The following is a 26,647-nucleotide window of genomic DNA, read 5'->3' on the forward strand; positions in this document are numbered from 1 at the left end:
TCTGCCACAGACATATTTTTCATTGTCTCACTCACAAATCTCATAACTATCAGACAATCAGGACGATGAATGGAGCGATAGTAAATTGTAAATTTACAGTATTTAAACAAAAAAGATCCTTTATTAGACTTGCATAACAAATAATACTCGAATACACTTGATCTGTATACTGTTTACCATACACTGAAACACTTTAATTCTAACAAGTGAAGTTCCCAATTACTCATTATTCATTTCAGGAAAATTAACTGTTTATTTGGAGATATTTTTAAAAAGCAGATGACATTAATTTAATAATATCAGATTTTTATTTTTATATGCTCTTTGAATGATTAGTACCACTTATGGCATGTACTTATTAACGCCATTATCTGGGTACAGGAACATATCCGGGTACTGGAACAAATTCTTAAATTTCATTTGATGTAATTACATTGCATGATCTATAGACTAATTCCATCAGTTCAAAATTTAGTTTACCGGTAATATGACTTAGTAGAATATATGGCTTCAGGAATATTTCCCTATCACTTTCTTGTGTTTAAATATATAGAATTATATACACAGTACACATAATTACCAATCACAAGTTTTGGCCTTTTAAGAACTGGAAGCATATTCAAAAATTAACAGGGAACATATTTCTAATCATTAACATTGCAGACCTAACAATTTCAAAACTTTATTTTTACAATACCTCTTGGTATTCGATGTTAAAATAACTGTACAAATTCCAACCTTTATACATTGATATTTATGGGAGATGAATATGTACATGTACTTAAAAATTAAAATGTATCCAGTAGCATAGAAATGCGATGGCACTGACAAAAAGTATTAATTTATCTAGTACAGAATATGGTGTAAATACTTGTAATGAAGAGTCCAGCTCTTACATGATTAACAGTCGATACATTATATGTATTCTTTATGATACTGTCACACCAATACATGCAAAGACTGGTTAAAAATGTCTAATACATTATTTAATTTCAAATGTTAAACTGTATTTCATCCTGAATTCACAGGGACAAGTACATGCAATATTTATACATTTGTACAAAATATACGTACATTTTATACCAAATATATATACATGTATGTGTGTATACCAAAATCCTCAATGGTTGTGGAGACAAAAGTGGTTTCTTTCAGTATATACTAGGAACTATAGGTTAGCCCCCGATTTTGCCCTACCTAGATTTAAAGTGTAAATTGATCTACACTAGTTTATAGATGGATTTTCACACAAACTTTTATATATACATGTCTTAATTATTAAAGCTGTGATTGCTATAAGAACCTGATTTTAATGACAATCTAGATAACTTTAGCTCTGAAAACATAAGTAGGACTTTACATCCAATATCAACATATAGCACTTGATTAATATAAACCATATGACTAGACTGTGTGGACCTAATGAAAATGCATACAGTACTACCTTTAACATAGACACAGGATTTTACAATACTGATTGTATGATAATGCATATCTTACAATACACAGTATTAATTTGCAACTACAATGAGCTGAATGGGAGTCATTTAACTTTACCCTGGTCATTTGAAGAAGTCAGATATTTCTGTACTATGAAATACAAATGTACACATATACAGAGTAAAAAGTGTTCCAAGTCCTAAAAAACCTAACACAATGCCATATCTGACAGATAATCTTTACAAAGGAATGTTAAAGTCCATGCAAGACTCGCTTATACAATGTACTTGATAATTAACTGCTGCTCTCAGTCATAGAATAATCATGCTAGTTAAAACTAGGGATGATGTAACATCATTCTTTACTAATAAATAATATAAATTGTACAACATTTTTATCGTCAAATATTCTAAAACAATAAATCCCTGTCTCTAAATCCCACATAGAAACATTAACCATTCATGTAATACTGAATGAACAGATCCGCACGTTATAACCGATTAAACGTTTTACACTTTACACTTTTATCTTATCTTATCGCTGTCACCTCTTAACTTAATTTTTGTAATAAATTTTGTAATTCCTGTTTTTTATAGATGTAATTTTGAATTCAAACGTTCAGGGACACAGTGGTAGTGAATCAGGATGTCAATATCTAAAAACATAGGGCAGACCTCAATTCTAGTGACATGATATCATGCACATTCTGATTGGTAACTTTTTCAATTGGCTTTCATTATTCGATATCGATGATGTCATTAAAATCAATTTATTTTTTCACTTGAAAAAAAAAAAAAATCCAACATGTCTCATCACACTCCTCTGCAATTAATTTGGATCCATATACACTATAATGTACTCAATGATTGTTATGGATTATAGCCTATAGTTATGGGTTATGTCCCTTGGGCTATGTCGCTCCACAAAGAAACACAGAAAATGTCTGGTTTTCAGCACCTGTTCATATGTGTGTGTTACAGTGGTCTGAACACTTTTGTAGGAGATTAACTTGAGATTGAGACAGTTAGGTAATATTGCAACAGCCCAATGTAAGAATCCGAGTGTTTCTGACATGGACGCATGGTTTTCCACATCTCGCGCCACTACCTATATCACAACACGGAAATGGACAGATGCTTATTATGCAAAAATCACATTTCATCTGGTATTACTAATGTTTACATAACATCACATGATCTATCCACTGTTGACAGCTGTATCTGACTAATAACCCTGCGTCTTAGCTGCTCTTCTGAGGCAGTGAACAGCCTGTCCTGTCCATTGTAGAATATTACGAGTGTCTCACACCTGACTTTGCTGTCTTGGCTTGTGGTCGGGGTCGGGACCTGGGGGAGGGGGATGGTAAGGATGGATTCCGGAACCTGTATAACAAAACAACCATGTCAAATCATATGTAAAGTTGTTTTCATACAATACAAGCATACATGTACATGCATATAACCAAAAACAAAAGATGATCAATATATGGTATTATACTCAAATGCTTTTTATACTGTCTTTGAATACCTTGATATTGTCATTTGAAAACCTTGGTGTAGTGTTGGATCCAGAGAGAGATACCTCTTCTCTCTATATATATGATATACAATTGTATTGATAATCTAAACTGTTAAAATGCTCTCAATAAATCATTTCTGCAGAAACGTTGAGAAGAGTTATGCTAATAGACCTGTAAATACAATAGTTTAAATAACATCATGAAAGTAAATATCTTCAGATGAATACAGTGGATCAAACTTAACAAAGGAGTAAAAGCTGGGAGTACCTTGACCTGCAACAGAGGGTTTGATCATTTTACCACATGCAACAGTTTCTACTACTGTAGTCTACAGGGATATAAATACCACAAATATATCTCAACCATCATGACTGATGATTTCAAACTTCAAAACAATACATGTAATATCTATTGGATATTCAGTCCATGTACAAGGTTTTGAATTTTTTTTTTAATGTATTAAAAAAATATCTCAACATTTACAATATGTCTCCAGAATGAAAATTTTAGTTTTCATGATGTATCAATGAAACCCAATACAATGTACTGCCATTTGTAAATGACTGACACACCCAATTCATGAATGTATTATACATTTTTGTAATGGCGGTTTTACTCACAGTTTTTTCCGAAGTGGTAAGTATTAATGAAATGCTATAATGCTTAAACCAATAAAAATACCCTCTTTGATTTTTTATGAATTCTTAAAAAAAATGTCTTATACTAGGTTTTATATATCTCTCAAAGTTAGGTTCAGCCATCGAATTGATGCTTTGTTCAAAATTATAGGTATCAGTAAAATGTTTTACATCAGCTGAAAATATTGAAACATCTTTATCTGTATTATATCATGCAATATAAAATTCAGTAACAAAGACTATGTGGCAAAAACTAACTCTGAAAATGTAAAACCTCTGAAGATGTTTTGAAGAAACTGTTATCAGAATATGCAGCTAGAAAGGAAGCAAAGAGATTACCAGGTCTACCATCAGGTGGGAGCCCCATACCATGAGGGGGAGGAGGAGAAGTAGGACCTCCACGTAGATGTGGAGGAGGAGGTCCCCTCATACGAGGGAGCATGTCTGGTGGAGGCATTCTATAGCCCGGGGATCTATGATCCATGTGAGGAGGTGGCATCCTCAGCCCACGCTCATAAGGAGGAGGAGACCTTCTGTCTGGAGGTGGTGGTCCTCTCCGGTCATAAGGAGGTGGAGATCGCCCATCCATTAGAGGAGGTGGCATCCTGGGGCCCATCACCCCTGGGGGTGGCATTCGTCGCTCAAGCATAGGAGGCGGTGGCATCCGCTCAGGGCCTGGGGAACCAAGGAATTCTCCGTCCCTTATAGAAATACAACAGATGTTCATTAGAATGTCTGAGCATGCATTGTGATGGTTCAAATTATACAGCAGAAATGACAAATTACTTTATCTCGCTGAAAAGGAAATTATACTGTAGTTTTTCTTTTACAATTCTTCAACATAATCTAAAACTGTTTAATAAAAACCTATATGCTATATAAAAATTGAAAGTCTCCATTGATATAATTAATGTTTAATATCAATTTTATATAATAATAATTACAAATACAAGTACAGTTTACCTGATGCCCGGGGGTCCTGGTGGCCCTCCCCCTCTGGAGCCTGGTCTGTCCACCCCTGGGGGCAGGGGAGGGGGTGGTCCATTCATACCTGTAGATAATGTTAGAGGCAAACTGAAATAACTGCAATCACAGGTCATTTACATGTCAACAAATGGATTTGGGGGGAATTATTAATGTCTGTTTAGCCCATTTTCAGTCCGAGATGTGGATAATGAACACATAAATGTTTACAATCATTATTATGTTATTATTTTACTACAGGTATTCCAAACCATATTTAATTAATTTAGATAATCAAAATAACACCAGAAATAATTCAATACAAATTACTTAATATTTAAAATTGAATGGAAAATATTACACATGCATATATTTAAAATTAACATTTTAAAAATGTTGAGAGCCTCCTGTGGTATTTTGATGGAAATGACGCTGAATACAATCTAAAATATCTGTAGATTTCCGCAATGCCTAATCTGAGTGAGACTACAGAGTTAACACTATATCTCTGGCCTTTACAGTGTGAGGAGATCAAATACTCCTGATAGAAGAGTGATGAGCAACTTCCCAATAAGATGACTGACCTGGTGGTGGCATGCCCCGAGTGGGTAAGGGTCGTAAAAGTCCACTCGGCCCATGATGTGACCTCCGCTCCAGCTCTGTTAATCTGTCAGAGGAGAAAACAGTACATAAGTAAAACAGAAACATTCGTAAAACGTCAACAGCATGAACAAGCTCATACCACACCCCATCAGTATGTACAACCACATACCACACCCCATCAGTATATACAACCACATACCACACCTCATACCACACCCAATCAGTATGTACGACCTCATACCTCATACCACACCCCATCAGTATGTACGACCTTGTACCACACCCCATCAGTATGTACAGCCTCATACCACACCCCATCAGTATGTACGGCCTCATACCACACCCCATCAGTATGTACAGCCTCATACCACACCTCATACCACACCCAATCAGTATGTACGACCTCATACCTCATACCACACCCCATCAGTATGTACGACCTTGTACCACACCCCATCAGTATGTACAGCCTCATACCACACCCCATCAGTATGTACAGCCTCATACCACACCCCATCAGTATGTACAGCCACATACCACATCCCATCAGTATGTACAACCTCATACCACACCCCATCAGTATGTACAGCCTCATACCACACCCCATCAGTATGTACAGCCTCATACCACACCCCATCAGTATGTACACCTCATACCACACCCCATCAGTATGTACAACCTCATACCACACCCCATCAGTATGTACAACCTCGTACCACACCCCATCAGTATGCCAGTATACCATACTGTGATTCATATTTAAGTACATTGTATATGATTTAATTTAAATTAATACAATTAAAAGATATGATGTTAAGAATTTTTTTTTTTTAAACAGGAAAAAAATAATCTATAACAGGGAACCATTAAAATCCTTAATATTCTATTTCCTTGTCTTTTCTTTTGCGACATGGATGTTACCTTTAGTCAAGCTGGTAATCTCAAACAAGGAATGGACAATATGTTTCTCCTATGGGAAAAGCAAAGAAGCTACCAGAATTAATAGTTTCATTAGACGTCAGATTTACTTAGGTTTAAAATCAAAGTCAAGGAACTTAGATTTTCCGAAATCACATAACTTACTTTTGGCGCAATGCAGTAGCATCATGCCGCGACTCCTTCAGTTCTCTCTCTGCTGCCCGAGCAGCTAGCTATAAATAGTGAAATCAAACAGGATAATGAAATCATACAACCCACAGTGAAATGGAATAAACATCATGATAATTTCTCACTGTAATAGAATGACACACGATAATAAGAAATTAATAAACCTATAGATTCTTTGTGATATACCCTCATTTTGTCATCATATTAATGATATACATCAGCATGGTCTGACTGCTGCCAGGAGCTGTTGTGATAAGTAACTTTACACAGAAATGTCGCTGTATAAGACATGATAAACTGACCTTCAACATGGCCTAGAGACTAGGAGCTCTTGTTGGAACATGGAATTATCCAAGCTTTAAAACTCAACAGCAATGATAAAGAGTTTGTTAAACTTCAGTATAAATTTAAATACTTGAGATACTAATGAACTTACCCAATTCTCATGAGCTTTCTTTTCATTAGCTGCAATCTGAAAATAAATTAGTGAGACAAGTTATTCTAGATCTGAATGCCTGGGATGAAGGTAATAAATTAGTGAGGGAGGGTTATTCCAGATCTTATTTTATTTTTGCATGATTTTTTTTGGCATATTTTTTATTTTGTTATTTTAATTTCAACTGACAATTTTATTTTGCTGAGAAAAAAAATCAAGGATTGAAAATCTGTATATTAAAAGTAGAGAGAAAGATACTTCATCATGATTAAATTGAAAATTTATTTTAAACAAACATTTTGGTCAAGAAAACACTTCAATTACTATGATCAGCCTTATCAACTTGCCTACTGAACAAGGCTGTAAATAACTAGAGCTATGTACGGACTTACCTGAGATCTAAAATCTCTCTCTGCTGAAAGTATTTCTTTCTTTAAATCCTCAACTTGTGTCCTTTATTAGAAAAAATATCAAAGTCATATTATTTGTTTGATGGGAAAAATGTACATGTGCTCATTTAATGTATGTTATCAATGCCTTTATAATACATATCAGAAACCTTCGTATATCCTGTGAAGTTCAAACTCCCAGTCCTGATCAGGTGAATTAATAACCAATGTACAGGTAATACTAAAATATGCTGAAAGGTTTGTTCTTGAACTTTAACCTTAGGAACTGTAACATAACTCTGAGAAATCTCACTGAAAAAGAAGTGGTGTATAAAATTAGAATCACTAGCTCAATAGAACTCCGTTATCATATAGGCACCAATTTTCTATTGTTATTCAGGTGATGCTGACCTTTGACCTATGAAGCAGTACAATACCCCCTGTGACCTAGGGATCAAGTACAGTGGAACCTCTATAAACTGAACATGCACAGGACAAGGATATTTGTTCGGTTTACAGAGGGTTCGGTTTGGAGAAGTTGATCGAAAAATGACCGGTCGATTTCCGGATACAATTGGTCGGGACGATGTTTTGTTAGAATGTACCCGATTACAAACCGGCATGTATGTACGTAGACAATTTTGTTTGTCTGAATAATATGAATATTATGAAAGTCAATCAATGTATATATTGCAGATTACATGTATATAAGAAATTTAAATAAGATGCGAAACTCACGATCAGCTTCTAGCTCTACTTGCAATTAGAAGATAAACAAACCGCTGCACTTCAATGAAGTGTGGCATTGTTTCATAATTGTCATGTTGATTATACACTAGGCCTACCGTCATAATGCCCCCTTGGGGTATACGGTATATATATTGGATACCTGTACAAATCATCTACATGTTTACGTAGGTCCCGAGACAATTAGGCTTCACAAAATAACTGTCACAGGTGTTGTTTCATGGTTGACTGGGCCTGACCTCATGTCATAATCGCTAATGTAAGGCCGGTTTTTAGAAGTAATTTTTGGTATATTTTAACAGGAACCGGACACAAAATCGGTCCGGTGTTCGGAATTCAGAGGGATCGGTATATGGAAGTTTTTTAATACTATAATAAAGAAGGACCAATTCGTTCGGTATTCAGAGGTTTCGGTTTTTAGAAGGTTCGGTTTTCGGAAGTTGCACTGTATTCCATTGACAGTACCTGTTACTTTCCAATTCTGCCTCCACCATCTTACTCCTCTCGTCAGCATGTTCCAACTTATTCTTATTCTGCTTCTTTAATGCTTCCTGCTCACCTAATTCTCTACAATTACAGAAAACAAGAGTAAGACAGAGAATATCCACCATTGCCAAGTCAAATCCAAGTAAGGTCACGTTCACAACTTCAATTTTATATTGACCGCTCACCAACCAAAACCTCTGCTCTCCGCCACAGTAACAGGATTTTATCTACACTTCCACACATAACTTTCCTCTCCCATTATTATCACCATACACTTCCACACCAAAACTACTTCAAAATTTACTAAACTATAAGTTTCTATTCTCTTTAAAATTACCGTTGTAGTTGAACCTCTTTTTCCTTGAAGTAGTGAGTCAAAACATTTAGTTTGGTCTGGGATTCATGACACTGTCTGTCGGCTTTCATCTTGTCAGCTTGGAAACTCTCTAGTTTTGCCTGGAGACATGCTATTTGTTCTGGAAAAATTATAATTTACATGCTAATTGAGATTATATTAAGACACTTTTTCATTAAATTGAGATTCTATTAAGACACTTTTTCATTAAATTTTTTCATTAATTTGAGATTATATTTAGACACCTAATCATTATTTAAATTCATTTAAATAAACTAAGAAATCCTAAAATAAATTAAAAATCTTAAAATAAACTAAGAAATCTTAAAATCGACTAAGTATATACCCTGTAGATGATTTGTTTTTAAAATTAAGTAAGAATCTAGATTAAGAATCTTGTATCATTAACTTGTTCACACTTTCAATAACCCGTCCAAATACAATATCCTACTTGTTCTTACCTGTGTTGATGTAGTTCACTTTTTCAGACATGATTGCATAGGAAAGAAAAGCTGAAAGGGGGGTCTGGGGACCTCCTTACAAGGGGCAGAAGCGAACATGGAAAATTTACAAAAAGCGGAATTCTGCCTTAAAGCTGAAAATAATCATGTCTGCTATCAATATTATTTTAGTGCTGATCACACATTATATACCATACAAAATACAGTTTCTGTCCTCACCTTCCATCTCCTGTCGACATTCTATCTCTATGTCCACTTTGTTCTGTAATGTTAATTTCTCCTCTTCCAATGAATGCAGTGAGGCTTTTACCTGCAAATCAAGAAGTGGACAAACACTTGAATTAACTATCTTTGAAATTCACAGGTTCAAATATGTTTGATTACCTCTTCTCACTTTATTAAACACAACCCCTGGAAGTTTATGGATGGGAGTAAACACAGTGGCATAGTTCTGTGAATGAGGATCAAATAGGTAATGTTTAAAGTATCAAAAAACTGCATTTCAAAAATAGTCAAACTGTTCTAGAACATTTTCTTCAGGTTGGTAATGTAAATATGATATTATATAACATACCAATATGATATTATATAACATACCAATATGATATTTAGGAGTTTTGATGTTTCCATGACTACACAGTCACCTTCATCAGACTAATGACCAATGTGAAGCGTACAAGCACTGAATATGTCTGAGATGGTAATAGACTTGATCGAATGTTTCGTCTATCATGATCCTTTTGATACCAAGTTTGAAAATAATGACGAGATGTGAAAAATTTAAATAGAATCAAAGATTAGTCGAATCGGCTACGCTTTGTTTAACACTTGGTCATAGAGGTGTAAGAAGAGTCATACACTGTATACTTACCTTGGATACATCCAACATAGAACGGAACTTTTCTTGGATACTTTCAGAATCTATAAAATGTGAAAAAAAAATTTAATCAGAAATACTTACTTGACATTAAATTCAAGATAAAAGGATAATATACAAATGTATATCATAAACAATTGTAATAGATTTAGTCACACAATTACTCATTGACAATAGAGTTATTTTATGAAGTGTTACAGTTACTGGCGACCCTATGGACTCCCATCAAATGATAAAGACAAACAGTTAATAGAGACTGTACAAACCAATTTGATCTGTATCCTCATTTTCCTCTGTTTCAAAAGCCTTTAGTTGTAGGAAACAGTCCCTCAGAACCTAGATTGAATAACAAAACAGACATTTAACAGAGATGGCAAAGAATCAAGTACAGTCAAACCTCGATGATTTGAACTTCGTTGATTCGGATTACTCGCTGTATCGAACTTTTTGCTTGGTCCCGAATTTTCTCACTATATAACACTACTAACGAAACTATGTATGATTCGAATTTTAATAAATCAAAGTTTTCGATGTATCGAACTTTTTTCATGACCCGTTAGCTATGATATTATAGGTAATTGACATCTCATGATTCGAACAAAAATTTTACCTGTACTGACCACTGGACAGGTGTTTGTCGTGACCCCTGCGGCAAGATTTCACACCTCTCCCCCAAATGCCCTGACTGACAATAGGGATAACGATAGCGTGTGTTGTCACTCCCGGTCATGGGGTTAATTAATAATCAGACCAAATTGATAGATAAAAAGTATATTTAGAAGCCATGACATTTAATCACTCCTGTAAAACATTTCGGTAGTCGTCTCTGATAATCTCCGCCGCCATTGAAATCAGCGCTCGGTGAGTAAATTTTACGGAACTGTAAAACAACCGGACCAATTTTAAACACAAACAATTAGCGATGGCTTCACTCATATTCAAAGTGACACGTTTCAAACTTACACATAAATATCCAAGTAAATCGATTATTTGTCATTCAATCATGCATTCTCCAACCGATCGGCATTCCGTATTTTATATGCACATAACGTAAACGCACGTGTCTTTAGCAGAAAAGCCTAACGACTTACGTAAGTGTGCATTGTACTTCTTTTGCTTTATCTGTTAAACGCGATATAAGTGTTTTGTAACCGATACATATTTTGTTTAATTAATAAAATGCTTAGGTATAATTCATGAAAATAATTTTTATTTTGTTGTGTTTGAGGTATAAATTAACTAAACTTTTCGATGTGAGCCTGACAGGCGACGATCAACACGAAGACACTGAGGACATGTAACGTTAACAGATATGGTCATTATCAAGAAAACATCGATCTGTTGTCAACCATGAATAATTCGAAGTCCCGCTGTTTCGAAGTTTTTCTGTTAGTCCCTTGAACTTCGAAACATCGAAGTTTGACTGTATGTACACACTGTAGTTTTTTTTTGTTTTTTGGACAAGATGGCATTCCTTAATCCAAGGAATATCACATGCATATCTGTACGGCACAGTTGCGTTGTTACAGTCCCTGTATAGCACTGTTTGTATGGTTACAGTCCCTGTATGGTTACAGTCCTTGTCTTGTAACAGTCTCTGTATAGTTACATTCCCTGTATACACGGAGGGGAATCACGTGATCTGAAGATACGGATTCAAAATGGTGGCCACCAGTGTAGAAAGCATAAAATGAGGTAAGACACTGAAAATACTCATTACATAGGCTTTTCATTGTAGCGAGCATATGTCATACTATAATTTAGACATATCCATACCTCATGTATGCTGAAACAGTTCGTAGTTTTCCGTAACATTCTGACCAAAATTTTGAATCGAGTTGTCAGTGGAATCCTTTCAATTCGAAATTTTGGTTAGAATGTTACGGATAACTACAAACTGTCCCAGCAAACATGAGGTATGGATATGTCGAGTTTATAGTATGACATATGCTCGCTACAATAAAAAAAACCTATGTAATGAGTATTTTCAATATCTTACCTCATTTTATGTTTTCTGCACTAGCAGCCGCCATTTTGAATTCATATCTTCTGACCACGTGATTCCCCACCGTCGTATAGCAATGCTTGTATGGTTACAGTCCCTGTATAGCAATGCTTGTATAGTTACAGTCGCTGAATAACACTACTTGTATTGTTACAGTCCCTGTATGACACTACATGTACTTGTAATGTTACAGTCCCTGTATGACACTACATGTACTTGTAATGTTACAGTCCCTGTATGACACTACTTGTATGGTTACAGTCCCTGTATGAGACTGCTTGTATAGTTACAGTCCCTGTATGACACTACTTGTATGGTTACAGTCCCTGTATGAGACTGCTTGTATAGTTACAGTCCCTGTATGACACTACTTGTATGGTTACAGTCCCTGTATGGCACTGCCTGTAGCATTATTTACCTCTAACTCATTCTGTTTGAAGTCCAGCTCTTCCTGCAGCTTGTTTTGTTCCAATACTGACAAGTCTAAGCGTTCAGTCAAGTCCTGGGCACTGCAAGACAACAACGGTTTATAGCTGTGTATCAAGATGGACCTTGACGAAGTTATCAATGATTGATGGTGCAGAGCTTTGCTCATCACCCTGACATACAGGAAGCTATGTAAAAGAGGCCACGTGGCAACACAGTCTGAACTACAGCTACAAAATTCATCAGGTAAACTAACGAAAAAATCACAGCATTTTAATTGTTTTTAAGATACTGATTAGGAAAATAGATACTATTTCAATGGGTGTTCCTAACACTTTTTTCACCTTTTTCAAAAATGATGTTACAAATTTAATAAAATGTTTAAAAATCACTTACTTTTCTTTCCATCCTTCTGCCTCTTGTAATAACTTAAAAAAACATAAAACACTACATGAGATATTACAAACAAATTTCAGTTCAGTCCATACAGACACACCATTTAGATTCCAGTACACATTATTAATATAAAAATTCATTTAAATTCTTTTTTTATTAATAAATACCATGATTTCAACTTCATTTTCAAATGGAAACAATAAATCATTGTTACAACCAATATGATGGAAACCAAAATGAGTCCTGATAAAAATCAACCTTAGTATATGGGAGATCTATTCTACAAAGTTTCTGTTAGTGTGTGTTGGAGCTGATACCTGTTGTTTCCTGGTTTCCAAGTGCTGTACTTGTTCAGTTGTACTCTGAAGCTGTGAAGCATAATTTTCTATGTCCATCTGTGCCTCCGATAACTGCTGGTTTGTCTAAAAAAAGAAAACATTTACCCATGTATAAAATTGTAGATTTCCTTCAGCAAAAATGACCATCATTAAGATCGATTTCATAGTGCCACAGTCTATGCCGGCAAGTTACCATACCTTTTCTTGTAGATCATGGAGTTCTTCCAACATTTTATCTTTGTATATAATTTGTGTATGGAGTTCTGCAGCACTTTCATGCTCTGACTCTGCATCTTGCTGCTTTTGCTGGATATCCACTGTCAATTTTTCTTTCTCCTGCTCCAGGATTCCAAGTTTTTGTTTCAGTTCATCCACGTGGAGCTATAAATTAAACATATAAGGTAATTCATCTGAAATCATTAATTATAAGACGTACAGATTACTAATCTGCTGTAACGTAAAACCAATTATTTATATTAGAAATATTTTCTTCTATATAAACACAAACTATAAATGGAACTCAGATGTAGTAAATATGGATACACATAAGAATGGTTTTATTATCAACCAGTTGTAAAAGTGACTGTTGTTTACCCTGTGGTTCTGTAGTTCTGTATACCAACCATTTTATCTTATATGAAAGTTATAAAATAACAATGGATTCTATAAACCGTTTTGTATTTCAACCATTAATGTAAGGTTATAGAATAATAATTATTTTATCCTGTGGTTCTGGAGTTCTGTATATCAACTGTTCTGTATATCAATCATTAAATGCAAGGTTATATAATAATGATTATTTTACTGTGTGGTTCTGAACTTCTGTATATCAACCATTAATGCAAGGTTATAATTCATAGAATAATGATTATCTTACCCTGTGGTTTTTTAGGTCTGTTTCTAAATCTCCAGACGAGGACTGGTGTACATTCAGGTCCTTCTCTAGGTCTGTCATCTATAACAGATCGAGTAAAAACATAAATATCAACCCTATCAAAGTGATTCAATCCCTCCACATCACACAACTTGAGTCTGTGTGACATACTATTTTACACAAAACCTTAATGGTGAAGGGTTAAATCATAGTGATTTATCTCTCAGACATAAACAGTTTTCAGATGATTTATTCTGTAAATTATAAGGTAAATCAGAAATAACTCACCTTCTGTTTTGTACTCTGTAAATCATCCTCCAAGTTTTCTTTCTCCTTTGTCATGATAAACAACTGCTCTTCCAGACTTCGAACAACCACTGTTAAATATAAGATATCATACAGAACCGTTTCTGCATTCAAAATGTCTCTGTAAATCTTACCAAGATATGGTGTCATAAATTTCCCCAACTACAAAGATTCATCAGGCTTTGCATAAGAAAGCATTCCTCTGGTTAAAAAAATCTTCCTTAAAGTAAATTCTAATAAAAGACCCAATAAGAGGTGAGAGATATAAAATCACTAATATGTAGATATTTGAGATGTATTAATCCTAGCACTGGACACAGAATTATCTGTTAAACTTTTTCAACTCAAATTCCATAGTGACCCTTACTTAGAATTTTCATATTTCACTACAATAACTACAGGAAACATGATTGGCCCCATAATTAATGTTGCTAATTTCCATGCGCTGTGAAATCCATTATAAAAAATCATGACTTGATTTTGAAATTAAAACACAAAACTTACGAACGGGGTCCTTTTTCTTGGATGTTTTTCCCTGCAATTCAAGTAATTTATAATCAGTCCATGCATCATCTTTCCAAACATCATTTCTGATTGCAGAAGGCCAAGTTAATATTTGATGCTTATAATTGTCATGTGTGCTCTTGGAACAAGATATTACAGTATAGAGGTTACAGAACTGTTTGGTCACCACACCAACAATAAAGTGGTATTAATGTAAAATTAAACCCACCTTTAACAGTCCACAACAAGTCACGATGAATAGTATGAAGGTCATCACCATGGTAACAAAGATGGCCATCTGTGGGGACAGGCCCAGTGGTTCCTGTTCCAGGAGAGATTGGACTGAGGGTGGTAACTGAGGAATATAAGAGTAACATATTAATACAATAAAACGTGAAATCCATATACCGTTAATCGAGATATTTGGTTGTGGTTATATTTTGGTTTATTTGGCACCTGGCATGAAAGCGCCAAAATTTAACACACTAAATTATAATGCTGTCTGTGAATGGCAAATATTCCAGACCCCTGCTTTCCAACTTTAAAAGTTATTAGGTAATTATATATAATGTGGCTTTATTTCTGTGAAAACTAAGTTTGTTTTGTCATTCTTCAATAAAGGTATGGTTCCTACAACTTGGTGCTTGTGTAAACATTAGTACTGCTCATACTGTAGCTTAGGTAAGTTCACAGCATCATAAATCACCCAGAGGGTAACAGTGTGTTTTGTGAAATCATTTTCTTGTTTGCATTTTAAACAAAATGGCACAGTAGATCTCGTGATTTGTGAGCCATAACGATGATAAAAAACTTTAATAACTGTCCCAGGAAAATATTACATTTCATCTCCGTCTTAGACAGCAGAGGTCAGATGTAACATGAATGTCAGAATAAACCAAAATTTGACAAAGGTTGATTGTAATGCCAAATTTACACACCCCAAAATCAAAAAACATCCTGTTTTGACGAGAAAAAACAAAATATCCCAAGTTACGGTGGACAGTTCCCTTAGTGTCCATGACCTATCTCGACTTCAAAAACAACTGGCCTACATGGCATGGCCACTGCTGACCTCTTGTTGGACTATATCCCATCTTGACCTCCTTAAGCCTGTGGCCTATCAGATAACCTGCAGTAATTACCAACTTTGCTGTCACTTATACTAACTACTCCAACTTGCTACCTTCTTGCTGTTGTGATGGCTTTCAATCAATAACAAACTATCTCTTATCTATATCATAACGTGTGCTTGCTGCAATTTTATCATGGAATTATCCTGCTGTACTGGTATCTATCATGACCATCATGCTTCTCTTCTGTGACCCATTGCTCTTTTTTAGTATGACTTACCTTGACCACCAGCACCTTGAGTCTTGCGTCCATGTTTCTGACAGTTCTAACCCACCAAGTATCTGCCTGAAATGCCTTGTCCTCCTGTGCTTCAATACTTTCATCATTAATTTTGCGGGACCATTGTGAGTCTGTGTTATATTCCCCTCCAGTTCCTGTTAAGTCTATTTTGTCTGGAGATGCTGTATCCTGTTGCCATGGAGGTACAGTTGCAGTGGGTTTCTCCTCTAGGGGAGGCGGTGGGATCTCATTCGGGGAATCTGTAGTGGGTGGAGTGACACCTTGGTCTCCCTCTGTAGGTAGGTTCGGGACAGTCCCAGTATCAACATTCTGTGTTGCAGAGTTAGTGTCATCAGATTTTGCTATTTTTTCTGTCTGAACATGCTTATCTGGACTTTCCTGACTAACACCAGCTCCATTCTGAGGTTGTCCATTCGTAGAAGGCATACTCCCTTGAGACCCATCATGGGACAGCACTTTTCTAGAAAGAAAATCTGCAGTTGCATATACATCTTGATTTGAGCCCGGCTTTGGAACTTCTACTTCTAAAGAGTCTGTATGTGTAAGATTCTGCTGTACAATATCCCTGTTTGAAACAATACCTTCAGTACTTGTATGTTTCTCTCCCATATCCATGCTAACATCCATTGATGACAAAAGCTGTTCTGATACACTCACAGATGCATGCAGATTTTCTGTCACAATTTCACTTTGAGATCCATGTGTTGTATCAGAGCTAAGCGATAGTCCGTCTGACAAGGAGGTTGTTTCGCTGGAAGAAAGACTACTGGCTTCACTCACAGTGAAAGATGGGTGCTGGGAAATGGATTCCTCAATGTTGGAGTGGACAGGTTCCTGAAAGGGTGGCACCTCCGAATGACTGTCTACATTTGAAGTCTGGGAAGGATCCAACTTAGAAGGATCTGCAGATGTTTGCATTGGTTCTGAAAAAGAAGCAGTTGGTGCAATGTCTAAAGGTGATGAGGGTTGATCTGGTATTCTCGTTTTAAGTTCCTCCATTACAGGTGAAGGAGAGTCTATGACAGTGTCCTCCAGCATGTCAAGAGGAAAAGGTGTTCCATCTATAATGGTGTATCCTGGTTGGACATCTGGTTCAACTGCCTGTGTAGCAGATGTAACACTAACAGATGATGGTAAAACCTGTTCATCCACTGTTCCTTTTACTGGAATTTCTGCTTCTGGACGGCTTTCTTCTGGAGGCACCATTTTGTCCTCAGATAAAGGTTGTTCTGTCTGTTTAACTTGTGGCTGTTCCACCTCTGTGGCTTCCACTTTTGTTTCTGCCTCTTTGATTGCAGGCTCTTCAACCTGTTTGACTTCCTTGGATTGAGCATCTACATTTTCCTTTTTCTCAGACATGTTTGCAGGCTGTTCCATCTCTTTGACTCCCTCAGCTGGCTGTTCCACCTGTTTAACTCCCTCTACATGTTGTTCCATCTTTTTATCTCCATCTGCCGACTGCTCCATCTTTTTGACTCCCTCTGCCATATCTTCCACCGCTCTAGACCCCTCTGTAGGCTGTTCTGTCTTTTTGTCTCCATCTGAGGGCTGTTCCTTCTTTTGGTTTTCTTCTGAGGGCTGTTCCATCTCTTTGTCTCCATCTGAGGGCTGTTCCTTCTTTTGGTTTTCTTCTGAGGGCTGTTCCATCTCTTTGACTCCATCTGAAGGATATTCCAGTTTAATATCTCCTGTTTCCACTTTTTTCATTGCATCATCTACCTGTGCCTGTACAAAATCTAAAGTTTTTGTTTCACGATCATGACCTTTTTGTTCAGTATCAGACACTGTTTTCATGTTATTTTGTTCCTCCTTCTGAACATCTTGAGGTGCAGACTTCTCAATTAGAACCTGTTTTTCAGCTTCAGTTTTAGTACTGTCTTGTGGTGTTGTCATTTCTTTTACATCCTCAGATTTAGGAGAATCCTTCACCCCTTCCTCTGTGGAGACAGCCATTTCCTCTGATAGATGCCGACTCCTACCATTAGCTATGATATCCTCTTTTTTGTCATGTTCTACTTTCTTTAAATCTGCCACTACATCTGACAAAACATTTGATGCCTCTTCCTCTTCTTCATCCCCTTCAATATCTGTTTCATCAAAGTAGTCATCCTCTTTCTGAACCTCCTCTTCTTTTACCTGTTTGGCTTCCTTAGCAGGTTTGTCCTCATGAGCAGAATGTTGAGGTGTACTAACTGTCTGCTGGGCTGTGTCTGGGTGTTCGGATGATGCATCAGCTTGCTGGGTTGTGCCTTGATGATCGGATGTTGGAGCTGTCTGCTGGGTTGTGCCTTGATGTTCGGATGTTGGAGCTGTCTGCTGGGTTGTGCTTTGATGATCGGATGTTGGAGCTGCCTCCTGGGTTGTGCCTTGATGATCGGATGTTGGAGCTGCTTGCTGGGTTGTATCTGTAGGTTGAGATATTGTAGATCCCTCTTGTGTTGTCTCCAATTTTTCACCAGAAGCACTCTCTGCAACCATGTCTTCATTTGGAGTTGGAGGTTTTTTCATCAAGATTTTATTCAATTCTGTATGAGAAAAAGAAATATGTAATACTCTAGCTAGTATATGCAAGTAAATAAATGGGTAGCATATAATATAGTTAATAGGATATTTATACAATAGTTGTCAATAACAACATACAAAGCTCACCATTTAAATGGAAATCATGTATGGGTTAATTATATACTATAATTATCAATATTTTACCAAATTGGTTATGGCTGTTAAATTACACAATACATCATCCTTCACAGTTTATTAGTCAAGATGCATATACTATTTTCATTTTGTGTTAATACAGCATATTAATCCATTCATTAAATCATCACAAACCATGAATGCATATTACCTGCCCAAAAGATGGTCTCCATGGTGTGTTTACCCACTCAAACATGTTTTTCAAGGTGTCATGCCCACATTTCATATTACCCAACCAAAGATGTTTTCCATGGTGTGTTAAAACATTTAATATTACCCATCCAAAGATGTTTTCCATGGCGTCATGCCCACATTTCATATTACCCACCCAAAGATGTTTTCCATGGTGTGTTAACACATCTAATATTACCCACTCAAATAACAGTAGTATTACACTGATGAAATGACATAATTTACCTGTAGGAAACACCTTTCTGATTTTTTACAAAGCTCAATGTACTGTTGATATAAAGATACAGGTTCTTCTTAGCTATGCTTTACCTACTGATTTAACTGATATTGTCTATCGCTGTTTTCCGTATACCAGTTTTTGACGTATTATAACATTATCCTGTCTATATGACCACTGGTTTTCAGTCCTTGGTCTACAGCTCCACTACAGAATGATAGAACAGGAAAAACCATATACTAAAATTTGTCCTGTTTAGTCTCAAAATTTGCAGAGAATTCATTCAGCTGACTAAAAATGTACCACCATAGTGTTGTGCCTTTTTCCAAAACAGAATTCCATCATCATTATGTATTCCCCTCACTTACATACCCACAAACTTTACACTAGTACTGGCTTACCCAGTGGTTAGTACACTCTACGCAGTACACATGCATGACATCAAGCTATTCAATGGATAAATAATCTAATATCATGACAACACATCATGTACATTGTATATTTCAAGGCCAGAAACTAATTACAGTCCAGGGCCTGTTCAAAAGATGATAAGGTAATTAATGGGTTGATTAGTAAAAATCTCATTTTGGGTTTACTTCAAAGCCTGTGTTTATTAGTGTGTATATTCCCTAGAGGTAGGTAAAAGCCTGTGTGTATTAGTGTGTATATTCCCTAGAGGTAGGTAAAATGAGTCTGAAGAGTACTATAGAGTTGTGTAATATTTGTCAAGTTTGTTTCACCACAAATTATTTTACCAGGATTTTAAAATTTTTGTTAAACTGTGATAAGCTTCATTAACCTTTAAACAACTGGGGCCAGCTAGAATAACCCAGAATACATCAATTGCAGATGCTTGATGGACTTACTGACCAGTTTCAAAACTTCAGTGATCAATCAAATGTATGATAACTGATAAGTGACAAGATAATATAATTACATGGGATTTAGTGGAACATGTGCATTTTATAACTATAACATCACCTCTACAGACACAGTGTTAGTATTTACAATCTAATCTGGAGAAACACAATTTAATTATTTGAGTGACTCACTTTTTTCTGTTATTGTATTAACCTTATTCTGAACATTTGGTTAATTTAGTAATACATGCCATACAAATTAATAGAAGATAGACATCTTCATGCGTTCATTCAGAGACGTGTCAAATGTATTACATGCTTCACATTCAAAACACATTGGCATTGTTGTTACCTTCAATTCTTAATTTTTCATCGTCTTCATCATGAAGTATTGGAAATATGTCCTCATCGAATTCACTGATATGATTTAAGATATTCTTTGCTTTAATATCGTAATAATCAAAAACATCTGAAAACAACAGCAGAATATTTTGATATTATGCTGGGATAATAATATTTGTCTGGTGTGGGAGCTAGGTAGGTATAATGTAAGTATCAACCATAGATAAAATAATACTTTTAGCACCAGGTATTAACCACAATATTGATATCTTTTTTTTTAAATAACTTATTAAAGTATGCTCCTTCTCAAAACCATAACATGCCATTCAAATTGGAAATATGTAAAGAGTTGAAGTCTAACAGGCTATATAGTAACACACCAGAAATCTTACAATTATGCACCGCTTTTCAACCACCTTATTATGAGACATGGCCAACACCATCGGTTTTTGGTCTAGGAATGCACCGCTTTTCAACCACCTTATTATGGGACATGGCCAACACCATCATTTTTGGTCTATGAATGCATCGCTTTTCAACCACCTTATTATGGGACATGGCCAACACCATCATTTTTTGGTCTATGAATGCACCGCTTTTCAACCACCTTATTATGGGACATCGCCAACACCATCATTTTTGGTCTATGAACTTAAATAAAATTTGGGAAAGATACACAGAATATATAATTCCTAATGTAGGCTATATCATTGAGATGCTTACCCTGGTCACTTTCCACCTCAGTATCTGATGACACCTCCGTGGAATCTGTACTCTCATCATCATCACCTTCTTCTCCCAACTCTGTCTCGTCTACTTCGGTATCATCACCTACTTCCTCTTTCGATGTAGTGTCCTTTTTAAGAAATACAACATTTTAAAGCTTTAAAAGAAGATAAGCAGAACTGTTATTGAGAATAATCAAATACATAATACAGTCTTTATTTCAAACCAAAACATAAAAATACATAATACAGTCAATAATATTGATGACAGCGTTACAAGATAACAGACATTTCAGGTAACTAAGTTGAGTATGAAACTGAAAATCTACTCAATAGATATGTTCAGAAATCATTTTAGAAATTATCATTCTTTGAATGTAAAGCCAATATTATTGTCTGTTCTGTGGTAGAAGACTGGGTTCTCCACCACTCTGCTGAATATCAGTAAACATGCTGGGTGGTCATGTCTAATTAACATAATGAATCAAAGTAGGTATTATTTATGTTGTTTTATCAACCAGTTAATAATTTATTTGTTAATAGTTGTGCTGATTAAAACATATGTCATTTGCAATTTTACCATCTTTTTTTTTAATTTTGAAATTTACATGGAAATTAAATATGATACACAACAATCACCGATATAAACTCCTATGTACCTGTACAGGTTCTTCTTTTCCGTGTTTCTCAGTATCTTCTAAATCTGAAAATTTACAATCGTGTATAATTATAAAAACACTCTAAAATCAGTCTAAGTATGTATTACTGTTTTTGTATTGTTTTACATTCCGTTGACAGTTTAGTTATTCGGGACCAAATGTCTAATAAGCTATAGAATACACTGTAGTTAGAATGTTATAGCTTCCCATACAATAGTGTCAAAGGAAAGTAAAGAAATGGTTCGGTACAAAATCATAAATTCATGTAACAAAGGAAGATGTTTAATTGATTAATGGATTTCAAAATTGACCAATTCTGTTATATATATATATGATTAGAGAATCATTCTTTCATTAAGACTCATTATTAAGTAATTACTTATCGCTGGTCATTAGTCAACAATTGATATTTTTTAGATAAAGTTCACAAAAAACTTGTCATTTCATTCATAGAGAAAAAATACAAATGGATTCTAGTTTAACCAAAAACATTATGAGTACTAATTTATGAGGTAACTACCATTTTCCTCTTCTGCAAGTTCTGTATCATCTTCAATCTCTGTATCATCTCCAAGTTCAGTGTCATCTTCATCCTCCATTCTCATCCGTTCCTCAATAGATAATGCTTTCTACAAAATGTTCAGAAGTGTCAAGCTTAGAGAGTGTACAAAACACAGATATAAAACAACCAAACATTGGAACTAAAAGTATGTATATAAGCATTGATTGTGTTAAATATCAACTGAATATTGAAATACATTGTTAATCAGTAATTAATCAATATTACAGAGCACATGTTAAACAAATAATTTACCTGTGTTTTCACTGTATGTTGTGGGTTGGGTATATCAACTTTGTACTCTTTAACAAACGATCGTGGGAAGTAACCTTTCCTTCCATGTACCTGTCAATATTAAGCAAAATACACACTTAATACAGAATTCAAAACATTTTATACCCTTTATACAGAATTCAAAACATTTTATACACTTAATACTAAGCTCATTCTGGTATGGACTGCATCCTATTATACATCTAATTCACTCAAATATGTAATAAAGCTCATTCTGGTGTTTATCTTAAAAGATACACCATACTATATATCTTATTCATTCAGATTTTATAACGCTTGTTCTGGTGTTTATCTTAAAGCCACTCTTTACTAAAAATCTAGTTCACTCAGATGTTATAAAGCTTGTTCTGGTGTTTATCTTAAAGCCACTCTATACCATAAATCTAGTTCACTCAGATGTTATAAAGCTTGTTCTGGTGTTTATCTTAAAGCCACTCTTTACTATAAATCTAGTTCCCTCAGATGTTATAAAGCTTGTTCTGGTGTTTATCTTAAAGCCACTCTATTCTATAAATCTAGTTCACTCAGATGTTATAAAGCTTGTTCTGGTGTTTATCTTAAAGCCACTCTATACTATAAATCTAGTTCACTCAGATGTTATAAAGCTTGTTCTGGTGTTTATCTTAAAGCCACTCTATACTATAAATCTAGTTCACTCAGATGTTATAAAGCTTGTTCTGGTGTTTATCTTATAAAGCCACTCTATACTATAAATCTAGTTCACTCAGATGTTATAAAGCTTGTTCTGGTGTTTATCTTAAAGCCACTCTATACCATAAATCTAGTTCACTCAGATGTTATAAAGCTTGTTCTGGTGTTTATCTTATAAAGCCACTCTATACTATAAATCTAGTTCACTCAGATGTTATAAAGCTTGTTCTGGTGTTTATCTTAAAGCCACTCTATACCATAAATCTAGTTCACTCAGATGTTATAAAGCTTGTTCTGGTGTTTATCTTAAAGCCACTCTATACTATAAATCTAGTTCACTCAGATGTTATAAAGCTTGTTCTGGTGTTTATCTTAAAGCCACTCTATACTATAAATCTAGTTCACTCAGATGTTATAAAGCTTGTTCTGGTGTTTATCTTAAAGCCACTCTATACTATAAATCTAGTTCACTCAGATGTTATAAAGCTTGTTCTGGTGTTTATCTTAAAGCCACTCTATACTATAAATCTAGTTCACTCAGATGTTATAAAACTTGTTCTGGTGTTTATCTTAAAGCCACTCTTTACTATAAATCTAGTTCACTCAGATGTTATAAAGCTTGTTCTGGTGTTTATCTTAAAGCCACTCTATACCATAAATCTAGTTCACTCAGATGTTATAAAGCTTGTCCTGGTGTTTATCTTAAAGCCACTCTATACTATAAATCTAGTTCACTCAGATGTTATAAAGCTTGTTCTGGTGTTTATCTTAAAGCCACTCTATACTATAAATCTAGTTCACTCAGATGTTATAAAGCTTGTTCTGGTGTTTATCTTATAAAGCCACTCTATACTATAAATATAGTTCACTCAGATGTTATAAAGCTTGTTCTGGTGTTTATCTTAAAGCCACTCTATACCATAAATCTAGTTCACTCAGATGTTATAAAGCTTGTTCTGGTGTTTACCTTATAGCCACTCTTTACTATAAATCTAGTTCACACAGATATGTGGTGTTGTTGTCTTACCTCTCCTCCCCAAAGATCTGGTTTTTGGCCTGCTGATTTACTTAAAATACGCACAATATCGTCTCTTTCAAAGCTCAGGAATATAGGATCATTTTGTCTGTATTTACCTAATGCTCTGGCATAGGATATAATTCCTGGAAAACAAATGTGAATAAATTCAATCAATCACAGATGAAAGTATTATTATAGATGTTTGTACAATTTTTCAACAAATTACAGCTGTCCCCCAATGGATATGAAATCATAACAATATGTGATAGAACTCAGACAATTCTTTTTGTTAATGTAATTGGTCAAAGGTCAAAATGTATGTCAGAATGACATAATTTTGACACACTGACTGCCTAATGTTGATGAACCCAAGCCCCAATCATGAAGTTCAAGTGTCTAGTACTTAGTAGTGCAGAAGGTTGAAATTTTTTTCTTCTTCAATGTAAGCTATATACAGGTACAGTATAGGTCAAAGGTCATAATGTAGGACAGTGTGACCTACCAGCAGTTTTGACACATGACACACTGCCTCACCTAGGTGAAGCCATGCCCCAAGTATGAAGTGTAAGTGAAAGTGTAGAAAATAGAGCCTAAACATTGCTTTGATGTAGGTCATTTTGACCTACATCAAAGCAATGTTTAGGCTCTATTTTATTACTTATTGTGTTACTTGGAAGGATGGAAGTATGCAAGACACAGTGCAAAACTATAGTTCTCCCATCTTCCCCCCCCCCCCCCCCCCCCCCCCCCCCCCCCCCCCCCCCCTCTTTGGATGTCTCAACCAATGTCCATTTTAGTTTAAATGCCTTTATTCTAGGGGTCGTTGGCCCTGTTTTGATCTGATTTTCTGGGTCCAGAAGATTGAGCAACATATACTATGATATTGTTTAAGTGGAAAGTGTAAGGTCACAAATTTTCTGAAGATCTTGCTAAGCAGGTTTGTCAGATCGTGTTACATACAAAAAACAAGCAATTTTTCCAACCCATTTGATCAATATTTCCGGTTCCCTTCAACCTGACACATAAAATGTATACATCATTTAAAAGGTAAGAGAATATCTTATTAGCTTATATTACATACATATTTTACTCATTGGCCAGTGTTCACTAGATTATAAGATATAAATTAAATCTGTCCACATACTTTGCCATCTTAATTGTTTTCAAAGTTTTACCATCATAGCTAATATTATATAATCACATCACCTAAATCTTGTTGCAAGGGATTTTTGCCCGATCTGTTACCATTGAATTTCACAAGATCTTGTATCCTGGATGTTTTTGTCTGTGCTTTTGAATACTATGAAATGTACAAGACAAATGTGACAATTAAATTATGCTTTTCTGCTACAAAAGTAATGAATGGTAACCATATTAGCGGAAATTTCCCTAAGCTTAGTGTTAGGAATGTCTACCTAAGAGAGCGAGGGTTGCTGGCTTGAAGCCCAGCATGGGCAGGGTATTTTTCACTAATACTGCTTCCTAATACAATATTATCATGGTACATCAAGTTTGTGAAGAGTTATATTAGTCCGACAGAATAGCATCTCTACTTCAATGCAATCCAGACACCAGAGTAGATGGTATGTTGCAGTTCCTGGTCGAAATGTGCTTAAATAAGAAATAAATTAAAAAAAACACACATTACTGCTTTACCTGTAATAATAATATAATATACCCGAAACCATATACCCCCCCATACACACACATTTTCATTGTAAAATATATCATATCAGTCGCTTGAAGAAGTGTTCTTACTTTCACATTTTGCATCTCCACATAGCCTTAAATCAGAAATAGTTGATGCTTCAACCATAGCTATCACAAATGTAAGAAGCCATGCCACAAACATCAACCGGCTTATCATACGCTCAACACTGACGCAGGCTGCCATGTTTTTTCTACTTTCACACTGAATGTACACGTCAGCTGGCGCTGTGAGCAGAACTTCCGGTTATAGATTTATCAATGACTTCTCCCTTCATCCCCAGTTTACGATGTATTTATACTTGGTCTGAATAAAACATAGATGATGGACTTATGTATATCAATGTCCTGTCGTAGTATTGACCACTGAATTTATTAGATTGTCTGCTATTTTTAGAGATTACAGTGAACATCTTATTTTATATGCAAGACCCAGTACATACCACAGGGGCTCGGTTTCGGTTTTTGTTTCAGACGAGCTTTGA

General features: G+C 35.3%; 1 protein-coding gene across 5 annotated transcripts; it reads right to left on the minus strand.

Moving 5' to 3' along the window:
• Window positions 1–600: 600 nt before the first annotated feature.
• Window positions 601–26,383, minus strand: LOC117324014 (transport and Golgi organization protein 1-like). Of its 5 annotated transcripts, none has more exons than XM_033879610.1 (28): window positions 26,214–26,383; window positions 24,465–24,598; window positions 22,748–22,837; window positions 22,454–22,562; window positions 21,934–21,977; window positions 21,273–21,405; window positions 20,560–20,676; window positions 16,221–18,766; window positions 15,100–15,225; window positions 14,871–14,901; window positions 14,349–14,437; window positions 14,064–14,141; window positions 13,385–13,567; window positions 13,166–13,270; window positions 12,849–12,880; window positions 12,445–12,535; window positions 10,288–10,357; window positions 10,016–10,065; window positions 9,364–9,454; window positions 8,666–8,804; window positions 8,308–8,409; window positions 7,099–7,159; window positions 6,707–6,742; window positions 6,247–6,314; window positions 5,145–5,227; window positions 4,561–4,648; window positions 4,128–4,298; window positions 601–2,822 (listed from the first exon to the last, which is right to left on the minus strand). In XM_033879610.1, the coding sequence occupies exons 1-28, from the start codon at window positions 26,347–26,349 to the stop codon at window positions 2,732–2,734; spliced, it is 5,094 nt and encodes a 1,697-aa protein (XP_033735501.1). In that variant the 5' UTR covers window positions 26,350–26,383; the 3' UTR covers window positions 601–2,731. The 5 variants fall into 5 exon arrangements, with proteins under 5 accessions (XP_033735501.1, XP_033735499.1, XP_033735498.1 ...); XM_033879608.1 differs by having other exon boundaries at window positions 3,967–4,298; XM_033879607.1 differs by having other exon boundaries at window positions 3,946–4,298.
• Window positions 26,384–26,647: the final 264 nt, after the last annotated feature.

This window comes from Pecten maximus, chromosome 3, assembly GCF_902652985.1.
Source record: "Pecten maximus chromosome 3, xPecMax1.1, whole genome shotgun sequence".
Lineage (NCBI taxonomy): Eukaryota > Metazoa > Mollusca > Bivalvia > Pectinida > Pectinidae > Pecten > Pecten maximus.

Bases quoted from the DNA above. Each gene is read 5' to 3' on its own strand.
- LOC117324014 (XM_033879606.1), bottom strand. From the start codon at position 26,349: ATGGCAGCCTGCGTCAGTGTTGAGCGTATGATAAGCCGGTTGATGTTT. The intron at 14,902-15,099 runs GTGGGTTTAATT...CTTGAATTGCAG, and splicing joins CTTGTTGTGGACTGTTAAAG to GGAAAAACATCCAAGAAAAA. The intron at 9,455-10,015 runs GTAAGTATACAG...CTTGATTTGCAG, and splicing joins CTATGTTGGATGTATCCAAG to GTAAAAGCCTCACTGCATTC.